Source organism: Oryzias latipes, chromosome 16 (genome assembly GCF_053564925.1).
Source record: "Oryzias latipes strain Hd-rR chromosome 16, Olatipes_Hd-rR_3.1".
Classification (NCBI taxonomy): Eukaryota; Metazoa; Chordata; class Actinopteri; order Beloniformes; family Adrianichthyidae; genus Oryzias; species Oryzias latipes.
In genome coordinates, this window is record NC_136252.1 from 33359715 (window position 1) to 33385018 (window position 25304).

At 44.5% G+C, this 25304-nt stretch overlaps 2 protein-coding genes and 1 long non-coding RNA gene across 10 annotated transcripts in view; 1 reads left to right on the forward strand and 2 right to left on the reverse strand.

Moving 5' to 3' along the window:
• ube2e2 (ubiquitin-conjugating enzyme E2E 2) overlaps positions 1-25304 on the reverse strand; it is a 137688-nt gene that overhangs the window by 64489 nt on the left and 47895 nt on the right. The window lies entirely within an intron of this gene.
• Positions 1411-6968, forward strand: LOC144984527 (uncharacterized). Its single transcript, XR_013648285.1, has 2 exons — positions 1411-3864; positions 6679-6968. It is a non-coding gene; the product is annotated as an uncharacterized LOC144984527 (long non-coding RNA).
• LOC111948994 (uncharacterized) lies at positions 17861-24986 on the reverse strand. Its single transcript, XM_023964622.2, has 2 exons — positions 22208-24986; positions 17861-22133 (listed from the first exon to the last, which is right to left on the reverse strand). The coding sequence occupies exons 1-2, from the start codon at positions 22361-22363 to the stop codon at positions 18501-18503; spliced, it is 3789 nt and encodes a 1262-aa protein (XP_023820390.2). The 5' UTR covers positions 22364-24986; the 3' UTR covers positions 17861-18500.

A 25304-nucleotide genomic window follows, 5' to 3' on the forward strand; every position in this document is an offset into this window, starting at 1 on the left:
CCAAAGGACACTACGACATGTGACCAGACAAGGTTGGAACTGAACCAGTGATCAGGGGTCGACCACTCTTCCCCTACACCACAGCCACTCCAAATGTGAAAAATAATTTATTAACGTCTATTCATTATTTTTAAAAAGAACGTAACTTCTACAGTCCCACTCTAATCGTATTTTGATCTGCTGTAAAAGCGTCACCAATAGTTTTTTAATTATAATTAAGCCGTTTTTTATGTCTTAGAAGAAAAATTTTAAGCAGAGTGGCGGGAATTCATCAGAAATTGCCACTGAGTTGCTGGCGAGACCATTGGCACTGAAGCAATTTCCAGGAAGCTGCTGTTGATTAGCTGGATCAGGTGTGTTTAGCCAATCAGGAGCTTCAGGGCTTCATGGTTGAAGAACATGTTGGACATCTGTTTGGATTCTGACAACCCCAACCTAACATTAGCGGTGGAACAAAAATGGCGAGTGGTACTGGAGTTATCCAGCTGTGCAGTTTTGAGCCAAATTCCAGCTCAGATGAGGAGAACAAAGACGTCTGCAAGTGTTTGCATCAGAATGGAGTGGAGCACGGAGACTTTGACCCGCCCATTTCAGTTGCTGCGTCACAACGAAGAGCTTTTACAAACAGCGGTTTTGAATCTGCTCCGGTTTGATTACAATTTGCATAAAGAAACACTCAGAAATGCTGTTTTAATCTTAAATGTTCTTATGTGTGTCCTCCATCATGAGAAAAATAACAGAAGAACATGTTAAAAACTCGAAAAAACTAAATTTTCATCAGAGTGGCTCTTAATAAAACTAAACTAATATGTTTACATCAGTTATTCGTGTTTAATGTATCGACTTATAAACATAAATGCAACAATCTGCATTTAAAGTATTATATTTTTTGGACCCTAAGCCATACTGGAATATAGGCACCCTAAGTAAAACAAAACAGTAATTTATTGTGCTGTGACTACACTACCCAGAATGCCGAGAAGGTCCAACATAAAGGGTGATTGGTCAGAGGGGTTGTTTTCCTGCTGCAGTGTGTTCTTCATGTTTTGCCCCTTTTTAGGCAATAATCAGCCTTTGCAGAGAGAACAACACAGCATAATAAAACTTTATTGACAGTACCTTTACATTGTTTGGTTATAACACATAAAATATTAAGTAATCCTCTCACTTTTTCTGTTCGGTATGTTGAAGCACAGCTTATGTCACTCCACCAAGCTTCTGACTACTGTACCCATAATTCTCCAACGACCCTTTAAGCCAGGGTTCGGCAACCGGCGGCTCCGGAGCCTCGTGCGGCTCTTTCCTCCCTGTGCTGCGGCTCTCTGTGGTTTTGTAAAATAACCATCATGTTCTAAGATTGTTGTGGTTACCTTTAACACCATCGGTTAGTGAGCATGCGGAGGGGGCGTGTCTGCAGCTGTGAACGCCGACCAGAGTCTGTCATGGGATGGAAAGTCAGTGGTAATCTCAAGACAGAAGAAAAACAAGACAGTTTTTTTTTTTTCCTTGACTAAAACCACCCATTTCCGCGTAAAATTAACTAAATTTGCGTTAGGGCGCCCCTACTATCCTGTCACCTATCTGCTACGATGACCGTATGTTGCTCTGTCTATGTAAAACACGCTGTAGGGGGGGGTTGTACGCGGGGGAAAAACAGAGCTGCAGAGCTGCAGAGGTGTGAACAGGTAGAGAGGCAAGGGCGGGGCTTAGACTCACCGCTTATGATTCAAGACCCGCAAAAAACTAAAAGCTGCATCCTAACAAAAAATAGTTCTCATCCATAAAATTCATATACTTTATTGGGTTCAGGGCTGCCTAGTGGAGCAGTGGTTAGCGCTCTTGCCTCACAGCAAGAAGGTCCCTGGTTCAAGTCCCGGCTGGGGGACCTTGAACAGCACATCAATGGGGGACCTTTCTGTGTGGAGTTTGCATGTTCTCCCCGTCCATGTGTGGGCTTTCTCCAGGGACTCCGGCTTCTTCCCACCATCCAAAGAAATGCTTCATAGGTCAATTGGAAACTCTAAATTGTCCCTAGATGAGAGGTGTGGCCCTGTGACAGACTGGCGACCTGTCCAGGGTGTCCCCTGCCTTTGCCCACAAGTGGCCGGGATAGGCTCCAGCAGCCCCCTGACCCCGAAAGGGACAAAAAGGAAGAAGATGAATTAATTTATTGGGTTTACTAGATTTAAAGAGAAAAGAAATAGAAAACGAGTTTGCATCATGTCATTCATCTTAACCCTGGGTGTTTGACAGACGGAAAAGTCTGTTCAAAGTTGTGTAAAATGGACAAAAGATCAAAGGAAAGAGAACACTCATAAATAATTTAAAAAAAAAATTAAATAAATATCCTGACAGCATTTGTAATCAACACGTAATACATAAGTACAGCGATCCCTTGCGATAACGCGGTTTACTTTTCACGGTTTCGCTACTTCACAGATTTGCATCGTTGTTAGGTCCCAGGACCTTTTTCTTTGTGTGGTTTTCTTTTCTTGTGTCTTGCAAATGTCAGTGTGCAGGTGCCGGGCTGCGATTGGTGTGGTGCTCCAACACCAGGAGTGGATTGGCTGCCAGAAGTTGCACCTGGAATCACACCTGCTATAAAAGGAACCAGGAAGAAGACCAAAGGAGGCTCATTTGACATCTCCCACCTCTCCCGAAACCAACTGTATGGAGTTTAGAGTTGTAGGAGGGGGACACATTTTAGTGTCAATGACCAGTTTCCGGTTGAGATCCTGCGGCGCCGAAAGATCCTTTTTCCTCTGAGGAAAAAACACCTTGCCAACGGGTCTAGAGCCGTGGTTTCTGTGGATAAACTCTTTGTAGATGGAAGGCTCTTCCGAGACCCGGAGATCACCCCCTGGCTTTGCTGAAGATCTGACATCCGAAAAAACAGCGGCTAAACGTGTTGAATGAATGAAACCGGCTCATCAATCATCCACACCTCCATCTCGCTGAAGCAGTTTAAGTTTTCTCCCCTCTCATGTTTCTGTTGTTTTTCCTGTTATGTTTGTTTCTTTCTGTTTTTCTTTACCTCTTTCTTCTTTTTAGTTTCCCCTCTCTCCCCCCCTCCTCATATGTAAATTATCCAAAGGTAACACGTCCCCCGGTAAGTTGGTTTCTATTTATGCACGGAAGGGCACGCGCGCGCAGACAAGCGCGCACACGGGCAAGCACACGCGAACCAGCACACACTCGCGGACATCCCGCAAACACCTCACATAAGCCCACATAGGACACATGCAACATGCAGCTCACACAGTCAGGAAACGCGCACGCACACAAACGCACAGTGTTTCTTCATCGATCAGCGGGCACGCGCACATGGACCGGCACACACTCTATTTAGCCTTACATTCTCTTGGTCAGAACAGTTATGAACAGTCTTAACATTGTTAGCTGGAATGTGCGTGGGCTTGGCTCTGGGCCAAAGAGATTGAAAGTGTTATCTCACCTGGATGATCTTAAAGCAGATATAGCTCTACTGCAGGAGACCCATTTATGTACACAATCTCAGGACCTCCTGTGCAGCTCAAAATTTCCAGTCATATATTCTTCTAGTTATAACTCCAAGCAAAGAGGAGTTGCTGTTTTGATTAATAAAAATGTTACATTTACTCATAAGGATACAGTTACTGACCCAGAAGGTAGATTTGTAATTATTAATATATCCATTCAGAATAAGGACTATTGCATAGCCAGCATCTATGGTCCAAATGTTGACGACTCTTCCTTCTTTCACAGATTCTTCACCTCACTCTCAGTTCACTCTGACTCCACAATCATTATAGGAGGAGACGTCAATCTGGTTCTGGACCCTGAACTTGACAGACTCAGCACAGCAGCAGCCCAGCGCACATGGAGGTCTGCAAGTATTCTAAAGCAGTACATGAATGATCTGGGTCTCTGCGACGCGTGGCGCTCATGTCATCCAAACACTAAAGGGTTCACCTTTTTTTCTCCAGTTCACTATTCACACTCCCGTTTAGACTATTTATTAATCAGTAACTCTCTTTTAAAAGAAATTAAAAGTTCCAACATTCATCCGATTATTATCAGTGATCATGCACCAGTCTCTGTAAATATTTCCAGGGAAAAATCCACACCCTCATGTACGACCTGGAGGTTTAATACGTCTCTGTTAAAAGACCAGGAATTTCTTGAATTCTTTAAAAAAGAATGGGCAACCTTCCTAGAATTCAACAATACACCAGACATCTCACCGTGCATTCTGTGGGAAACGGCAAAGGCAGTCATGAGAGGGAAAATCATTTCTTATTCAACGCACAAAAAACGCAAAGAGAAAGCAGATTTATTAGAATTAGAAAATAAAATCCAAACCCTGGAGACTGCTTATGCTGCTTCTGCACAGGAACACATTCTGGGAGATCTGAAAAATTTAAAGCTGCAGTTAAATGACATCATTAATAAACAAACACAATTTCAAATACAAAGGCTACGACTTGAAAGATTTGAAAACTCTAATAAATCTGGCAAATTTCTGGCTAATCAGCTTAAAATTAATAGAGAAAAATCATCAATCACCTCTATTACGGACCAAACAGGAAATATCACTCATGACCCGGTCAAAATTAATAACGCATTTGAAAACTTTTATAAAAACTTGTACACACCACAGATCAATCCGTCAGAGCAAAGTATTGACTCATTTCTTAATAATGTAAACCTACCCAGGTTAAATGAGGATCAAATAACAAACTTAGACTCTCCGTTCTCGTTGTCTGAACTTCATGAAGCTCTGTTACTTATGCCTAATGGTAAAGCACCAGGGCCTGACGGCTTTCCTGCTGAGTTTTATAAAGAATTCTGGGAACAGCTGGCACCAACGTTTTATGAAACGGTCACATCTATCAATGAAAGCCAATCAATGCCACCTAACATGAACTCAGCCAACATAATTCTTCTTCTAAAACCAGACAAAGATCCCAATAGTCCTTCAAGCTACCGCCCTATTTCTCTAATCAATGCAGACGTAAAAATTATCTGCAAAGCACTAGCACAGAGAATAGAAAAAATCACTCCTCACATAATTGACTTCGACCAAACTGGATTTATCAAAGGCAGACACTCGGATGACAATCTCCGAAGACTTATTAATATAATAGATTTTGCCACCATTAACAACCAGGAAATGTCCATACTATCACTGGATGCTGAAAAAGCTTTTGACAGAGTAAACTGGAAGTTCCTTATTGCCGCCCTCCATAAGTTTGGTTTTGGAGAAGCATTCATCAAATGGATCAAAATATTATATCACAACCCCAATGCATCAGTTAGAACTAATAAACAGACTTCAAACAGGTTTTTTCTCGGAAGAGGAACCAGACAGGGCTGCCCACTCTCTCCTTCTCTTTTTGCTATATTCATTGAGCCTTTAGCTGCAGCAATAAGACAGAATGAAAGCATTAAAGGAATCAAAACTAAACACAGCCATCATAAAATTAGTCTCTATGCAGATGACATATTACTGTTTTTAAGTAATTTACATTCTGTAAATGAAACGGCAACAATCATTAATGAATTCTCCTCTATATCAGACTATTCCATTAATTGGAATAAGTCTGTTTTATTACCACTGAACAATAATGCGGAGCAAAGACTCACAATACCAGTTAAATCAGGAAATATCAAATATCTAGGTATCAATTTTTCCCCCAAACTATCAGAACTGGTGCAGCTAAACTACACCCCATTACTGAAAAACATACAGGACGATCTAACACGCTGGACCAACCTGCCTCTGTCCCTTATGGGCAAGGTAGCCACGGTAAAAATGAAAATCTTACCCAAAGTTAATTATCTCTTTTCAATGATTCCCACACAACCGCCACTAAAATGGTTCAAAACATTAGACTCATCCATATCAAGCTTTTTATGGAACAATAAACCTGCAAGAATTAGTCTAAAAACTTTAAAATCTGCAAAAAGCTGTGGAGGATTAGAATTACCTAATTTCCACAAATACTTTCTTGCAAATAGATTACAATACATCTTAAAATGGTTAAAAAATAATCCAGAAACCAACTCATGGTTAGACTTGGAACAGGCGTTATGTGGAAAGATCAACCTGTCAGATCTTCCATTTATTAGCCAAACAGTTAAAAAACAGGATTGTTTCAAAACTATTAATATAAACGCCACTTTAACAGCCTGGTGGGAATTTCTCAAAATATCAAAATCATCAATTCAACCGTGCAAAATGACACCCATCTGGAACAACCCAGACATCCTCATAAACAAAAAAATTATCCACTTCCCAGCTTGGCAAGCAGGGGGCATAAAACAACTAGAGCACGTAATTATTGATAGAAGATTCATAACTCCCCAGGAACTTCAAGACAAACATGGAATAAATAACTTCTTGGAATATCAGCAACTTAAATCAAGTATTACTAAAAAATTTAAATACAGAGACAACGATTTAAAGCTACCAGATGTAGTTACCACTCTGATCAATTTCTCAATGAATAAAACTCTCTCCAAAATATACAAACTTTTATGTAATTTAGATAATAACATTTCACTTCCGACAACAAAATGGGATGCGGATTTGAGCATCAGCACAGATGAAAGCTTTTGGTCAGAACTTTGTCTAAACACCTTTAAACTGACAAAAAGTCCAAATCTGCAGCTAATCCATTTTAAAACCCTTCACAGAATTTACTACACTGGACAGAGGATGTTCAAGATGGGTCTCAGCAACTCAGACATTTGTCAGCACTGTGACAGTAATCTACCCGACAATTACATGCATGCACTGTGGTTCTGCACTCCTGTCCAGGCTCTCTGGCAGCAGGTATGTGCCGATTTATCAGTCTGGCTTAAGGTTTCAATCACAGCTTCACCGTCACTTTGTGTGCTTGGTGACATGAGTGCCATCGATGTAGAAGGAGGATTAGGCTCTATCATTTTCATAACTCTTTGCATTGCTAAAAAAACTATTTTAACAAATTGGAAAAGCAAGAAAAATATAAATATAAGTCAACACAGAAATCTGCTGCTTGATCAGATCAGCTTGGAAAAAATGTCAGCCCAAGGTTCAAGTAACTTTGAAAGAATTCGGTCTCTCTGGTCTCCCATAGCTGACTCCATGACTTAGGGGATGGGGGGGCCTGGTCGTCGCTGCTCCTTGCCCTTCTGCCGTGGGCTGGGGTGGGGGCCGGGGCCTCCGGTGCCTGGCGGGGGGTGGTGGGGGCTCCGTTGGTCGGGGGGTCGGGTCCGGCGCCGGGGTGGGGCGGGCTGGGGCGCTGCGTGGTCCTCTGGGCTTGGGTGTGGGGGTGCGTGGGGGGGGGGGGGGGGTGTTCTGGCTTGGCTTGGGGGGGTGGTCCCTTTGCCTGTGCTGGGGGGGGTTGGCGGGGGGCGCTGCTCGGGGGGGGGGGCCCAGCGGCACTGGATGGGCTTCCCATCTACGCCTGGGGCTGGGATCAGCCCTTCCCTGGCTCTGGGGCGGGACGGGACAACCCTCTTGGGGCCCCCGGGCGCTCTGGGTGTCATCCGCTTCGGCTGCGGGGTCTGGGGTGGGGTGGGGTGGGGGGTCTTGTCGGCCCTGTCCTGTGGGGGGGCATTCTGGGGGAGGGGGGGGGGGGCACTATTGGTACGGGGCAGGGGGGGTTGACAGGTCGGGGTCTCCGCTGAGGCCATCGGCGGTTTCCCCGGCCGGTTGGCTGCCTCGGTCCCGTCGAGGCCTGACCAGAGCTCTTCTAGGGCCGGCGTTTGGGGGTGGGGGCCTGGGCTTGCTCCGGGGGGGGCCGGCGCTTTCTGGCTCCTCTCCCTCTGTGTGGGGTGGGTGGTGCTGGGCCTGGGGTGTCGGCGCCTCCGGGGGTGGGGCCCCTGGGCTGGGTGGGCCTGGCCCCCTTGCTGGGGGGGGGGGCGGGGGACAGCTGTTTGACCACCGGGGGACAGTCTACCAGCTGTCCCCAACTTACCCCCTTCCTCATATAACCTCATAATAGGGTGAGGGGGTGGGGGGATTAGCCTGCGATGAGCCTTGGGGGGGGGGGTTTACTAGGCAGTGGCCCCCCCTCCTATGGTTGCCGTATGGAGTGGTCCCCCCCTCTTTAGGTTTTATTTGCACCTTAGACATGTAGGGCCCTTGGTAGGGGAGGTGCTTGGACATCACTGCCAGCAAGCAGCAGATGTCCTCCTAGCACCCTACCCGCCAATTTTAACCGCACCTTAGACATTTAGGGCCCCTTGGTGGGGAGGGTGAGGGGACATCACTGTGAGTAATCAGGAGATGTCCCCTTAGTGCCCTACCCGCCAATTTTAACTGCACCCCCCTTAGTACACACACCCCTCCCCCCTCAATATATACATCCCAACATAAACACACACACATGCACACACACACCCTCTTAAACACACATATACGCACACACATTTTGCAAGGAAGGTGGGACCTAGGACCATCTGTCCCCTGCCTCTTCCCTGGTGGGGGGTACGGGCCCCTTTGCAGCGGCGGCCGTGTCCCCGGGGTGCCGGCTTCCTGGGCCTGGCGGTGCTCTCTCCGCGCGGTGGGGGGGTTCACATTACATCTGAGCCGGGGGTGTTGGTGTCCCTGGGGGGTGGGTTCTGGTCCTTGCTCCTGAGCGCTGGGCCCCGCCTAACTTCCAACTGTGGCCGAGCCTGGTCGGGCCATATTTACAACACCCCTTGTGGGCCCTCTTTTTTCCCCGGGGTTCCCCCCTCCTGGGCGGGGGCGGCGGGCCCCTGCCTTGCTCCTCCCTGGACCAACCGTGGGCCGGGCGGATGGCTGCCTGGAGTGCGGGGCGGGTCTCCCTTGGGGGGTCCTGGCTCGTACCTGGGGTTGGGGCGGGGGGATGCCCGGAACTCCTGGGTGGTGGTGGGGTGCTCATCTGGGGCTGTGGGCGTCCCTCTCCGGTGGGGCCCTGCGTTGGGCTCTCCCGGCGCGGCGGGGGGGCTGTTCTCCTGGTTGGGCTGGGGCGGCCCTCTCTTTCCCTCTGTGCCTCCCTGCTCTCTGGCTCTGGGGGGCCTTGCGGCGGTCCTGCTGGCCCTGGCCTGGGTGGCGGGCTTGGTCGCCCGGGCGGCGGTTGTTCCCTGCCGGTTTCCGTGTGGCGTGGGGGGGATTCCGGCTGCCGCTGCTGCTGCGGTGGGGGTCTTGGGGTGGGGATGGCTGGGCGCTCTCCTTCCTTCTTTACACATTCCACCATCCATATTAGAAGAACATGAGCACTCACCTGAGCACGGGTGTTGGCTCACCTTTGCACTGGCGGTTTGCGTGACTGAATGACTGAAATGTTTCACACTAGTTGGTTTTAAGGCATAAGTATGCGTGTGAGCACTATCTGTTTTGTGTACATGTCGACAGATGGACATTTTTGCAACTAGCAGGTGTGTTTGACACTTGGGTGTGTGTGTGGACAGGCTCCGCCCTTTTTGTACTGCATTTGAGCCTTACCATGGTGATTAACAACCAGTAAACTTGTTGCTCTATGCTGCTTCATGGTCTTATCCCCCTTCCCCTCCTACTATCACCCTCCTTCCCCCCCTCTTTCTAACGTCCCTCTCTCTTCTTCCCCTCTTTCCTTTTCCGTCCGGTCCAACACCAAAGATCTTCAAACATGTTTGAAATTAATAAAGTTTGGCCTCAATTACAAAAGGGGTTTATTCAGACATACCTTTGGTTTGTCTGAAGATTAATAACCCCTCTTGTTAAAGTAAAATATGTCCAACACAAGAGGCCCTCAGCTCTCATCTGTTTGCCCAGCTGTTGGACAGGACAAGGTAAAAAAAAAAAAAAAAAAAAAAAAAAAAAAAAGAGTTGTAGGAGTGGACTGCCATTTACTTTGACTCATGTTTTCTCATGTTTATGTTATGTTAGGGAGGTAAGTTATTGTCTTTTGGTTTATGTTGTTTTATTAGGTAAGATTTGGGTTCTTGTTAGGTAGGCCAATTTTTGTTTGTTATTTTGGCCTGGGTCCACTCTGAAGTAAATACTCTAGCTCTAATGTTTCAATCAAAATAAAATCTCTTAACCTGCTTTAAGTGTGCTGGCTTTTGAGATTGGAGGGAGATGGGGCTTCATTTTTTTTGTGTTGCGTCCTTTTTGAGCCACTAGACAGGGGGGGGCGTAACATAAATTGGGGACTCGTCCGGGATTTTTTTTCTTCGCTCGTCATTGGTGGGTTCTGGTTGGCAGTTTTTTTTGTGGTGTGGGGACATTATGGATGTTTTTCTTGAGGATTTTTTGGCGGCTCCGTCGCTGGCCAAACTAGATGGATGTACAAAAGCATTTTTGCAATCAGAAGACCAAACAAATGGTAATGAAGGGATAACAAGGTGTGTTAGAGGAGCTACCACTGCAGAAAAATTATTGCAAAATCCTCTATAGTACCCACACATCCCCAAAAACCGACACAACGCTCTCTTGGTCTGTGGGGCAGGGAAATCAAGAATAACCTGCACCTTTGCAGCCAGTGGGCGTACTTCACCTTGTCCTACTTGTTTTCCCAAATAAGTAATTGTGGCCTTACCAAACTCACATTTTGCAAGATTTAGGGTAAGGGAGGCACCACAAAGACGGCTGAAAATATCAGACAAGGTTTCAAGATGTTCCGACCAAGTTGAAGAATAGACAACCACATCATCCAAGTAAGCCTCGCAGTTCTTAACTCCAAACGATACTGTATGCATCAGTCGTTGGAATGTTGCGGGAGCATTGCGTAACCCGAATGGCATGACAGTATACTGGAGGAAGTGGTCAGGTGTAACAAACGCAGAGATCTCTGAGGCACGTGGTGTCAATGGCACTTGCCAATAACCCTTCAGCAGGTCTAATTTTGTTACAAAGTTGGCTGAGCCAACTCTATCAATACAATCCTCCATCCTTGGAAGAGGAAACGAATCAGCCTTGGTGAATGCATTTACTTTTCTGTAATCGGTGCAAAAACGAAATCGAAAACGAAAACGAAATGTGCAATCTGGTTTTGGGACCAAAACACATGGTGAACTCCAAGCACTACTGCTCTGAACAGCCAAGCCATGTTCGAGGAGGTAGCTCACTCCCTGCTCCATTATAGTCCGTTTAGTTGGATTAACGCGATAAGCGTGTTGTTTAATAGGTCTCCGACCTTCCACATCAATGTCATGACTCAGAACAGAGGTCTGACGAGGATGATTGGAAAACAACAGTAAATTATCTTCAATCAAGCGGATGATGTCACCACGAGCAGGTTGAGACAAATAAGACAAAAAACTGTCCAGTTGGCTTAATATTTCAGAATTCCCCAAACAAGCGGTAGGTATAATTCCACTTTTCTCTATAAATCCATCCTCTGAAATATGATATTCCGAAGGACGAGTACACGTGGAGACCGAAATTATTGGGGCATCACCAGAAGTACAGCTCGAGTCCCCTCTGGAAAAGTAACGCTTCAGCATGTTGATGTGACAAACTCGAGATTTCTTCTTTCGGTCATGAGTTTGGATAACATAATTGGTGTCATTAATTTTCTTCTCCACCTCATATGGTCCAGAAAACTGTGCCTGCAGGCTGGAACCAGGCAAAGGCAACAACACCAGAACTTTATCACCTGCACAGAAACTTCTAGTCACAGACTTCTGATCATAACGTGACTTCATTTTAAACTGAGCACGTGCTAAGTTCTCCTTTGCCAACTGACACACATGTTGAAGACGCTCCCGAAAATTACTAACGTAATCCAACACATTACATTCAACATGAGATGTTTCCAGCCATCTGTCTTTTAGAAGTTGAAGAGGGCCACGCACCGTGTGTCCAAATATCAAAGCTGCAGGACTAAAACCAAGAGATTCCTTGCATTGTGTTCTGCATTCTGATTGGCTAAAAAGTCACTCCGCTTCTTCTCTACCTGTGCGTCAATAACGTTGCAGTTTAATATGTACAGGTACGTAAAACAGTTTGCCAATTTTACATTACGTACGTGCAAATTCTCTTGCAATTTCGAGTTTCTCTAAAACCCATAGAAAAAGAGCGACAACAACTGCCAATCACTATGTTCTTCTCCTGAACAAACACAGCTGCACTGCGGGCTTCAATAGGAGAAAACACTGCAGAGCGGAATCAGGATGCAGCAGTGAAATACACCTGAGTCACTATTTGTCCCACTTTGTATTTTTTCATAATCATTTGAAATTTTCTCCCGTTTACTCCAATTACTCGGGTCGCGGTGGGCGGGGCTAATCTCCGCAATTTGAAGCCTTCTGTTTACATCGATGATTAAAGTTATTATTTGACAGTACAGTACAGAAGTTATTTGTTGAAAAAAACATTTCTAAAGTACTTTGATTTATTAAACAAATGCTTGAGCCTGTAAAATGGTTTGTTCTTTCTTTTCAATGTATAATAGAGTATTTAATTGTATATTAATTGTAAGAAAAAAATAAAGGTTTCTACTTCACGGATTTTGCCTAGCACGGGTTCTTTTTGGAACGTAACCCCCGCGAAAAACAAGGGTTTACTGTATCACCAAATGAACTATTGCGATATATCGGTGAAACCATTTTTTATTTGCTAACACCCCTCGTGTTGCGGCTCCCTGTGCTTTCATTTCTGTGGGAAACTGATCCAATTGGCTCTTTGAGTGGTGCAGGTTGCCGACCCCTGGTCCAAGCGCTAAGGTTTCGTTGTTTATCAAAGTCAAAATAAAACCTTTGGACAGATTTTGAGCGCCGTTTACCACAGAAAATCAGTTTCAGGTCAGTAAACACAACCATAAGGGGCGCTGATGATGTCTGGAGAAAACTTAAGGATTTTGAGTTTTTTTTGTGTGTGCACTTTATTGGGATTGTTTAGCCAGTGAACAAGTTCAGCTCCACTGGTCTGGCACCCCATGTTACCCCCACCCAAATGTTTTTTGTCAATTATTTTCTGGCTTTTTTTCTTTGTAAGAAATCTAAAATAACTGGATTAATTTTTATGCAAACATTAGACCTTTTTTCTTTCAGTTTTTCCTCCAATCATGTTTGTCCTAAAGATATTTTCAATCCTACAGCCATCATTCGTGGTGCTGTTGCCTTTGGACACAGTTTCTCAAATGACTGCGTTTGCAAGGACCTAATAACTTACGTCAAATAAAAGTCTCACCAGCTCTTTCTGGGAGGCTGCTGCTGGAAAGCTTTGTGTAGTTTTACAGCAACATCAATGCTGTTTGTCCAGCCTGCAGCTGTTCTGCTGGGTTCTCCAGTCACTGCACTCAGGAACACAGCAGGCTGCTTCCCACAGTTCAGAAAGCTCTAATCAATCTGACGTGTGCTACCTGCTCAGCAACAAAACGCAGACTCCTGTGAACACAAGAGAACTTTTTTGGACAAAGACAAAAGGAGCCTGAAAGACTGAAAAAGGCTTTCGGTTTCAACATCTAAATGTTGAGGCCGCTCCCCATGGATGTGTCAAAAATGTCCCCAGAGGACATCGACAAAATTATAAAGCAGAAAGACCAATGAAACCTCCAAATGTTGTTTGCTGAGAAGCCTGAGTTCCAAGAATTTGCATTAGTGTTGACATCTGCAGTGTTAAAGACGCACTCCAATGAAAATGATGTTTTTAACATGTTTTTGTGGCAGTTTTCTGATGATGGGAGACATATATTAAGAAAATTGTAAGAATTGCTTTATTCAAATCATTGTGAATCAGGCATTCAACAAACTCCCTGCGCCACTCCATTCCGATGCATCCACTGAAGGACAAACAGATCCATGAACGTCTTTGTTTTCCTGGTCTGAGCTGGAATCTGGAATTTCTAATGCACGCCTGCCACTCTGCAGAAACGATGCCGTAGAAAACGGCAGCTTTCTTTCTGTTGACAACAACCGCATGTGTGTATGAATGGGAAGGAAACAGAACTAATGGGCTCCTTACGCAATCCTGCAACATTTGGGGGTGTAAAAAATCAAAAATCTGTACAATAGGCTAGCGTCTCACTTACTTCACCATTACATGCTGCATCAGTGTTCATCACTATGATCTGTCATCCACAGCATGCCCGTAGGAGAAATGTACATGAAGATTTTCTCTGTAGAGGTTCACTGAGTCTACCACCTTGATATTTCATCTGTGTGATTTGACCATTTCCCCCCGCAGACAGCTAGTATCCATCCACAAATGTCTAAGGCAGCTCACATTCGTGCATGTCTTCCAACATACCCTTCTCTGGGGTGTTCTAATTGGCTGCACACCTGACCCAGGTAATCAGTCGTGGGTACGGATTGGATACTTGGAAATCATGCAGACACAATGGCCCTCGAAGCCTGGACTTACCCTTCCCTGGTAAGGTCTAGGACACCCCAACCCCCACGCACAAAGAGAACACGTAAACTCCACACAGAACGGACCCAGGTGGGATTCGAACCAGGACCTTCTTGCTGTGAAGCAATCGGGTTGACCACCACACCACCTTACAGTGTTGTTGTAGTTTACAGACATTCCCGTTTGTCCTTAAACTAAATCTCAGTTTGTTAATAACTCGCCCGCAGTCATTTTTTTCTTCTTGTTGGTAATTGGCTCGTCTCTTCCTCGCCACGGCGACGACCTCGTTTCTTTGCTCAGGATGCACTGCACTCCTCCAGCGTTTTTCTTTAATGTTCTTAGCAGAGGCCCGCTCCCAACAAAAATACCGTCCGTCGATGTAAATGACGGCTGACACTTCATGATCTAAAGGCTGTACACAGCCCTCCGATTGTTGTGCCTCCCTGGTGGATGCAACAACACATCAACAGAAGGGAAATATTCCTCCTTGACAATTAGTGTGCAAAGAATAAGAACTTTTTAAAGTATTCAGTTATTCTTTAATAATGGGTTGCATCTCCAGCTGACAGCCAGGAGCACTGTCTATTTCTCGCAGCGTTCCTCCGTGGAAGAATGCATCCTCCAGGTCTCCCTGAAGATAATTGACCTACAGGCGCTGGCGGTTTTTATGCTCTTTAAAAATGTGCAGGACGGAAACGCAGCGGGGAGGAGACAGTCGGACACGACCGGCACAAAGCTGCCGGATGAGCAGCTGGCTCACATCTCCACTGGGCTGCTGTGGCTGAAGCTTCAGCAGGAAATTGTCTTTGCGTTTTTCTGTGCTTTTCATCTGTAAACCAGCAGGTAGATATGCAAGTGAGGCTTTGAATCCAACATGTAACAAAGTGTCTGCAGCTCCTTTTGAACATTTCTGTCAGATAAAAAAAGAAAGAAAATCTTTCTGAAGAACTCCTGTCTGAAAAGATGAAAAGACTTTTTCCTGTCTGTGAGTTCCTGACACAGAAACGTTACGAAAAAGACCTTTATGTCAGAAACAAGAGCTTCGCCTTTCCAGGGAAAACAAACGCATCAACCACAAAGCCAAGACAAGCTGCTCGTCAAACGCCATCTTTGTTTTGGAAATGCTTTTTACGATCACAGGCTTTTCTCAACTATGTGATGAATATTTACATCACAACACTTTTCTGTTTACCAAAAACAAAAATGAAAAACGCACAACTTTGGATGTTTTTTTTTTTTTACAGAAGTCAGAGGAAATATTTCTTTTTTCGTTTTTTTTGTTGTTTTTCTCCCTCAGAAAAACAATTATATGTACATTTATGTATTAATTGCTGTTATATGTGACAGAACTATGATTACTTTGTAAGATAAATAGTCCAAGTTCATATTTTACTGGATAAAATAGCCTTTTAGAACATTTTCTTTTTCTCATTTTTTGGCATTAAGCCCCTGTTATTTCCTTAACAAATAGCAACAATAGTTTGGTGCAGTTTTTCAGTGAAATTAAAGGCATTTTCTCTGCTGTCTCGGGTTACAAATAAGCAGCCGGGATAAAACCAGCACAACATGGCCAACGGAGGGCGATTGCAAAGAAAAGCAATTATCTGTGTCAGCGGATCTGAAAACTTCTGCCAATAAATCCAATCAAGAAATGTCCAAAGCTTTGCAGCATAGAGAAGTTCAAAGTCATCATGGAATTTGTGTGAAATAAAGAAACCAAAGCCGTTTCTCTGCTGGCGACCGTTCTTCCTTTCCACACAAAATGACAGATCCTCAAATTGACCAAATAGGGACGGAACAGAAACAAACAATTAGCCAGAATGGAGGGATCAGATGAGAGACAGCGGGGTGTTTTTCTCCCTCAGTCACACAGCGTTCGTCACACCTCTGTCACAACCCCACAGCAGCGGAACAAGAATGGAGGCAATTTACAAGCTGCTCTGCAACTGTTCCCACATCACAGGTGGGCAGAGACGCAAAAAACCGGCTGCGAGAATCGGAGTTTTGTCATTTAGTGAGTCCCGCGCGCTGCGGAGGTCAAACTAAATGAATAAACGAGGCTCATTAAAACTATGGACATCAGCAGAGGAGACAGCGACAGTTTAAACGATTCACTGTAAAAATGGGACAATTAGACAAACATGCAGCTTTTTCATCACCCAAATTGTGGTCAAAACGCCGGACTCTGTTTATGCTGCACTCCTGTTTTGAACATTTACTTTGGGTTTGTTTACATTCGATCAGACGACCTGGTTTCCGGACGACACCTTCTTATTGGAGAGATCAACAGGTGCGTCCAGAAACTAGAAAGTGCAGTGTTACTCTGCAACCGACTAGCTTGATGTTTAAATAATTGGAAAATAAAAGTTTGCTTCAATCAATAACCTTAGAAAAATCAATCAAATCCAGAGTGAGGTCACTGGTTTCCTTAAAGATCCACTTCAATGAAAATAATGTTCTTTGGTGTTTTTAACCTGAGGCATTTTTCTAATGGAGGACGACATATACAAAGAAAATTAGGCTCGAAATTGCATCTCATTTTTGCAATTGTTGTGAATCGAGGCAGACGAAAAAAAGACTGTTTAAAAAAGAGTGTATTACAAGCTCCGCCCCATTTTGATGCATCCACTCGCAGACAAATAGATCCATGAACGTCTTTGTTTTCCTGGTCTGAGCTGGAATCTGGATCTAAACTCTACGGCTGGATAGCTCAGACAATGTTCGCTTTTATTTTATTTTTGGACTGATTATTTACAAAGAATCTACTCTGGTGTCAGAACACCTTTGGAAACACGTAAACTGTGCAGAAAAGGCGAAGAGTTACGGTGGTAAAAAGAATGGTAACACATTAAACAGTTAATCTGTTTACCTAAATACTTCTATTACTGATGTAAAGACTGCAACAAGAAGTTGTTAAAAAACGTTTTTTTAAAAAGAAGCCTTGGCCCGTACACACCGGGACGAATTTCGCGCGCGATATTCGCCGACGTTTAACGCCTCGTGACTAAACAAAGGGCACCAATGTGTGTGTGCACACTGATGCGAAAAACGCCATGTGTAAAAGCGTCATTTTTTAAAAAACGCCTCAGGTTCGTTTTTTTGGTTTGACGCGCCGCGTCAAAAACTATACGACCAATGAGAATGGCGCTTTTGCACACGTGTCTGGAGCTTCTGAAGTTACAGTAAAACACAACTTGGGGGCGCTCAAACACAAAACTGTCTTGCTGAGCACACATACGTCATGGCGAAGAAGATAGACGCCAAGTAGCGTCTACACTGCCGCGAAGAAATAAGATGAAGAAGATGCACTCACTGACGGACATTCTAAAATATCCCCGAAAACGCTCATGATACATTTTCAGCTCTTTACCAGTCGATAAAACTCCCCATGTTCTTCTCTTCTCGTATCTATGGGATGTACCCAAAATCGGCGTCTTTTCCGGCGTCTTTCATCATTCAACAGAACAATAATTTCTTCATCGCTGGAACTGGAGCTGGAGCTACTGGTGCTTGAAATATTCATGTTTTCTTTGTATGATTCTGACAAGCGCGTTGTGGTGGACCGAGCAGTAAAAGACAAGGACAGCAAAATAGTTTTATCAAAAATTTTCTAATTTATTTTACAAAGGTGTAGATGGGCAAAAATGGGCCCTTAAAAGAGGTCAAAGTAACAAAATTAACTCAAGTTTTTAAATGTAACAGAGGACAACTGAACAGACAAACCAACATAATTAAACTGACCTTTCTCATTGGAAACACAAGGGAACATATATAGTGGCTGATCAAACCAACTAGACACACAAGGGGGAACTTAAAATGACTAAGACAAAATACAAACAAACTAAACTAAAGTCCAACCTATAGTAACTTAACATACACAAATGAATAAAAATAAAGATCAAAATAGAAACTAAAGTAAAGAAACACAGAAAGAGTTCCTTGTCCACTGGGCGATGGTTCAGTCCAATTAGCTGCCTGCTGAATATAAGGCCTCTGCTGACTGGGATGCATTCTTGTGTCAGGCCTGACTTGATTTTCCAGCAGCAGATGGCAGCAGCAGCAACAATGGTTCCCCTTAGCACTGGTAACTCAAACAAACCATCAAATTATAAAAAAGTAAACTGAAGCATGCTAATAAATGTTATCAAATGTGTGTGTTATGTTTGAAAAAGAAATCCAAAGGTATATGCAAAAATAAAGTGAACAGATATGTAGGGTGTGGTGCAGGATATTACTGCCCTGATGGGGTGGCAGTGTAGGCAGCCACCACACTCCCCTCCCCTTCGGAGCCTTCATCAGGAGCACGAGAGAGATAGTCTGCGGTGATGTTGTCTCTCCCTGGGATGTAGTTCACCTTGTATCTGTAGGGCTGCATGGCGAGGTACCATCTCGTTATCCGGGCATTAGTGTCCTTCATCTTCTCCAGCCATTGCAGAGCCCTGTGGTCGGTCTCCAAGGTGAACTCTCTACCTAAGAGATAGTATTTGAAAGAGTCCATAGCCCATTTGACTGCCAGCGCCTCTTTTTCGACAGTGGAGTAGTGGATTTCTCTGGGGAGTAGCTTTCGGCTTATGTAAGCCACAGGATGTCGATCGTCAGACGTGTACTGTAGAAGCACAGCTCCAATGCCTCTTTGCGATGCGTCGGTTTGCAAAATGAAAGGTTTATTAAAATCTGGACTGTGCAGTATGGGGTCCTTACTCAATGATTGCTGAATGTCTCGAAACGCTGTCACAGACTCCGTAGTCCACCTGATCTTGTTTGGACATCTTGAGCCGGTCATGTCGGTCAACGGAGCTGCACGGGCTGAAAAGCTTGGAATAAATTTGTGATAAAATCCAGCTAATCCAAGAAAAGACCTTAGCTGCTTTCTTGTCTGTGGTAGAGGGCAGGATTCAATCGCCTGTACTTTGTTGACTTGCGGTTTGATCAACCCACCTCCAATAGTGTAACCAAGGTACTCCGTTTCACTCCGGGCAAAAGCACACTTTGCTGGATTGATGGTTAACCCCGCAGCATGCAGGCACTCCAGAACCTTTTTCAGATGTCTTAGATGTTCCTCCCAGGTGGCACTGTGAACCACAATATCATCAAGATAAGCACAAGCACAGTCCTTTAGGCCACCGAGTACCTGATCCATAAGTCGCTGAAAAGTTGCAGGGGCACCGTGCAACCCAAACGGAAGAACGGTAAACTGAAAGAGCCCCCAGGGTGTCCGAAAAGCAGTCAGTTCCTGGGACCGCTCTGTAAGGGGAACCTGCCAATAACCCTTACAAAGGTCAATAGTTGTTAAAAACTTCGCCTTTCCCAGACACTCAATGAGATTGTCAATTCTGGGGGTTGGATAGGAATCAAATTTTGACACAGAATTTAGATAGCGAAAATCTATGCAAAATCTGATGGTTCCATCCTTCTTGGGGACCAACACAACTGGATGACACCACTCACTTTCCGAAGGCTTGATGATCCCGAGGGACAGCATGTGATCAACCTCTTCCTTCAGCGGACCCAGTAGACGCTCTGGTACTCTGTAACTCATGCGCCTAACTGTAGCCTGCTCCTTTAGCACAATGTCATGGTGCACCAAGTTTGTGCGTCCTGGATATTCCTGGAAGACTCTGGAATCAATCAATGCTTTCACCTGAGCTTGTTGGTTTTCAGAAAGATGGTTTAAATCCAAGGTGGTGGGCATTGATGATGGCAGGAATTCATCCACTTCGTCCTCCTCACTGACATCTCTGATCAGCAGTCCCATGGCATCGTCTGCAGTCCTGGAAACCCATTCTTTGAGAAGGTTAACGTGCAATACACGACTGGACTGTTTGTGACCTGGGGTGGAAACCTGATATGTTGTAGCCCCAAGTTTCTTTTGGACCACAAAGGGGCCTTGCCATTTGGCTAGCAACTTACTGTCACTTGTGGGTAGCATTACTAGGACTTTTTGACCTGGCAGGAAACTTCTCTGGCGTGCTTTTTGATCATACCAGCTCTTCTGGCGTCTCTGTGCATCAGCCATGTGGGCCTGTGCTAACTCGCTCATCCTCTGCAGCTTTTCTCTCATTTGAAGAACATACTGAATGGCATTAACAGGTTCTTCTCTGCCCTGCTCTCCTTCCCAGGTTTCTCTTAAGAGGGTCAGGGGTCCCCTTACTTCATGTCCATAAAGTAATTCAAAGGGGGAGAACCCTGTTGAAGCCTGGGGTACCTCTCTGTAGGCGAAGAGGAGATAAGGCAGCCACTGATCCCAATCAGACCCGGTTTCATTGACGAACTTACGAAGCATTTGCTTAAGCGTCTGATTAAAGCGTTCAGTCAACCCATCCGTCTGTGGATGATAAGGAGTGGTCCGCAGATTCCTCACACCCAGGAGCTGATAAACCTGCTTAAGCAAGTTAGACATGAAGTTAGTACCTCGGTCTGTCAAAATTTCTCGGGGGAAACCCACTCTGGAGAAGAACTGAACCAGAGAGAATGCCACAGCTTTTGCTTTCACACATTTCAGTGGAAACACCTCTGGGTACTTTGTGGCATAATCGGTGATGACTAGCATGTAGCGGTTTCCAGCTTTACTTTTCTCCACTGGTCCCACTACATCCATGCCAAGGCGTTCAAACGGAGTGCCAATAATTGGGAGAGGCTGGAGTGGAGCTTTGGTGGTACATTTCAGTGAGGTTTTCTGGCACTGAGGGCAACTCTGACAGTAATGTTGGATGTCTGTACGTAAGCCAGGCCAGTAGAAGTGTTTCATCACACGTGCAGTTGTTTTTTGCTTCCCTAGGTGGCCAGCCCAAGGTATGGTGTGGCCTAGGCTGAGTACTACATCTCGAACCAACAGAGGAACCACCAGTTGCTTCACTTTACCTTGCTGGTGATAAAGAACTCCATTCTCCACCAGATACTCCCTCTTCGACTCCTCAGCCATTTCTGCTGCTTTTACAAAACAAGACGACAAAGTTGGATCATTTTGTTGCATTTCAACAATGTTAGATGGCAACTTGAACCCTAAACCCACTTCTGGAGTTGCTTCAACGGGCGGATCTACCATAGCGCGTTTAAATTTCTCTTGCCTTTTCTGACTACGTGTTTTGCGAGACTTCCCGGGTTTTGTCTCAAGCTCAGCATCATAGAAAGGTAAAGCGCAGAGAAGTGGCAGATTCTCATCTGTATTTTTAGCTTGAGCTCTCGTAACCGCAACAGCACTTCCTCTTGTGTCCAACAGGTCATAAAGAACTGGCAGGTCATGACCCAAAACAACTGGGAAAGGAAGGTCCTCAACAACTCCTACTTTCAGAAGATACATCTGTCCTTGAATTTCCAAGTAGAGATCAGCTGTAGGATAAAGTCTTTTATCACCATGTACACAGCAGATGGAAACTGTCTCTTGAGTGGAAACAAGGTTGACTGGTACATGTTGTCGATGAATTAAAGTCTGTGTACTGCCAGTGTCAATCAGTGCATTGAAACATTTCCCATTCACTTTAACAGTGGTCATTTTAATAGGCTGGTTAGCTCGACTTTCCAAAGCATGGCTCTGATACGGAACAAAACACATTTGAGTGAGCTTGGCTGAATTTCTTGGGCAAAGGGGTTTAATATGTCCTTCCTGCCCACACAAATAGCAGATTGGTGGGTTATTGGAAGATTTTGCTGGTTTACTCATCTGATCGTCATGCACAGGCATTCTCGGTGCACCTGGAGCCATTCTGTGGTGGTGGTGTTGTGGGGCTGTTGGCCTGCGTGAGTCTTTTATACCCTTCCATTGCAGGTTGCTCCATGGTACATTTTTCTTGCGAGCAGCCACAAACACCTCTGCCAGTGTTGCGGCTTCAGCTGCTGATTTAGGCCCATGTTCTTTTATCCAGACCTGAAGCTCAGGAGACATCATTCTTAAGTATTGTTCCATAATGATTATCTCACCAATTTCTTTTACCGTTTTACCTCTGGGTTGAATCCACTTATCATAGAGTTCTTTGAGACGGGCATAAAGCTCCTTGGGACTTTCGTCGGGGCCCACTTCCAAGGAACGAAATCTCTGTCGGTAAGACTCAGGGCTGATGTCATATTTATGCAAGATTGCAGTTTTAACTTTTTCATAGTTCAAAGAATCATCGACATCCATGTTAACATAGGCACTTCTGGCCTTACCAGTGAGCAGTGGGATGAGGCGGAAAACCCAGTCTGACTCCACCCACTTGCACGCTGTTGCTATGCGTTCAAAAGTTATTAGGAAATGTTCAATGTCATCGTTTTCTGTTAGCTTTTCTAACCTGGGATCCATAGAGAAGCGAGGGTGAGTGGTTACTTGCTGTGCCCCTGCTGTCTGATGTACGGCCTCTGGCAGCCGATCATCTGAACCAGACTCCTCTGTTGGATCAGGGGCTGATGAGGTGTAATCAGGAACAGGTGACGTCCGGGCCTGCACCTCCATCTGCAAAAGTTGGAACTGATGCTGCAGGCCTTTTAGCCTGTGTTCCTGCTGCTTTGCTTCCTCCTGGAGTCTCATTTCTCTGGCTTCCTGTTGTCCCATGAAGGCCTGGAGAATACTAGTGAGATGTTGTAATGTTGGCTCTTCACCCTCGGTACCTGTACCAGCTCCTGAAGCTCCAGCCTCCTCCTCTTCTCCATTGTCCATGTTGGCAGTGCTGTAGTCTTTATGTTCAATGCGTGTTCTTGTAGTCCTTCCTCCTCGTTGCATGGCTCACAAAAAAAAATTTCAGGGGATTGCCGGGGGGAAGAGGGAAAAAAAAAAAAAAAAAAAAAAAAAACTGTCCTTAAACTGCTGATCCCACTTCTGACACCATTATGTGGTGGACCGAGCAGTAAAAGACAAGGACAGCAAAATAGTTTTATCAAAAATTTTCTAATTTATTTTACAAAGGTGTAGATGGGCAAAAATGGGCCCTTAAAAGAGGTCAAAGTAACAAAATTAACTCAAGTTTTTAAATGTAACAGAGGACAACTGAACAGACAAACCAACATAATTAAACTGACCTTTCTCATTGGAAACACAAGGGAACATATATAGTGGCTGATCAAACCAACTAGACACACAAGGGGGAACTTAAAATGACTAAGACAAAATACAAACAAACTAAACTAAAGTCCAACCTATAGTAACTTAACATACACAAATGAATAAAAATAAAGATCAAAATAGAAACTAAAGTAAAGAAACACAGAAAGAGTTCCTTGTCCACTGGGCGATGGTTCAGTCCAATTAGCTGCCTGCTGAATATAAGGCCTCTGCTGACTGGGATGCATTCTTGTGTCAGGCCTGACTTGATTTTCCAGCAGCAGATGGCAGCAGCAGCAACAATGGTTCCCCTTAGCACTGGTAACTCAAACAAACCATCAAATTATAAAAAAGTAAACTGAAGCATGCTAATAAATGTTATCAAATGTGTGTGTTATGTTTGAAAAAGAAATCCAAAGGTATATGCAAAAATAAAGTGAACAGATATGTAGGGTGTGGTGCAGGATATTACTGCCCTGATGGGGTGGCAGTGTAGGCAGCCACCACACGCGTAAATACTTGCTCTCTTCTTCTGAGTGAAAAGCGACTTTAAGAAGCGTAAAGTTGTGCAGCGCCACCTTGTGTACAGGAGTATTTCTGTTTTACATTAAGCGCCATCTAATGTCAGGGAATGAAATTGCATGTTCACTCGGCTCATCAGCAGCGAAAATCGCCTGGATGTGAACACAAAAAACGTGTTGAAAAACGCTGGCGAATATTCGTCCCGGTGTGTACAGGCCTTTGGTCTATTGTTCATTCATCAGAAAGTTTCCCAGGAAAATCTGAGCAACCAACTGTTTCTGTCTGGAGTTTTTAGCATCTGTCTGTTAACACTGTAAATCTGAAACAAAATATGGGATTTTGTCCGAGTTCTCTTTGGCCAGGACTTGTGTTGCCCTTAAAGGGTTTATATCATGCAAAATCAACGTTTTAAAGTGTAATATAATCATTCCTCACGAAAAACAACCCTAAAGCGGTATTTTGATCCGTTCATGCATTTCTGAGCATTCCTTTAAATAACCTGCTCTCTGAGCACCAGCCCCTCCCGATCCACAGAAACCAGTGGGTTATTACATTGTGATGTCACAAAGTGAGGAACAGCCCCATCTAAGAAGAGTTTACACTGCCAGCTCCGCCCCCAGGCTAACACACACACACACACCTTCTCCGTGGAGCTAGCGGTAATCGGCTGAACGCTTTCCGTTTATTTACACAAAACCAACACCCATCTTTGCTCAAGCTTGAATGTTGTTTGTTTTCGTGGAAGAAAGAGACACACTGCCGAGGCCGACTCTAGGTTGACGCCATTAATGGGCGGCACCCACAAGGAGAGAAAGTTTATTCTGAGCGCTGTGATCAATAGCTCTCTGTGTAGCTTGCATTAGTTTGTCTTCCATTCTTTCACTCAGGTGTAAGTTGGACCTCAAAGGCCGTCAATCCATCTGCAGTCCTTCTTCTTCGACCCCTCAGCCTTTACTCAGCAAAAGCACTTAAGTGCTTTACTCAAGGACAGCTGCACTGTCCTCTGGAGGAAAGCACATTAATGCAGCGGTGATCCGACTGCCGACATAACCAGTCTGCTCTATTAAAGCGCCGTGTCTCTGCTCAGAGTACGCTGATTAAAACCTTAATGAGATTTTTGTAACTGGTCCAAACTTTTATCTGCCGAGACCTTTCAACTCTACTTTGTTCCTCACTGCTTTAAAATGTAAAGACTTTTATTTATTACTAATTATATGTTAAGTATAATGGAAAGGGGAGCATTTTTTCATTTGTACTTTGATTTTATGAGGCCATAAAATAACCTCATTGACATCGGAAATCTCCTGAGCAGAGAGTAGAAGCAAACTGAACCAGTTTCAGGAATGTTGAACATTTTAGTTAGTGTATTCCAAGATTACACTAAAAAACATTAAAACACAAAAGTCACGAAAGTAAGACTTTTGAATACTTAAAAATTGTATCAATCTTTTCTTAGATAAAGCAATATTGGAAGTACAGGATTTGGTTTTCCTTTAAAAG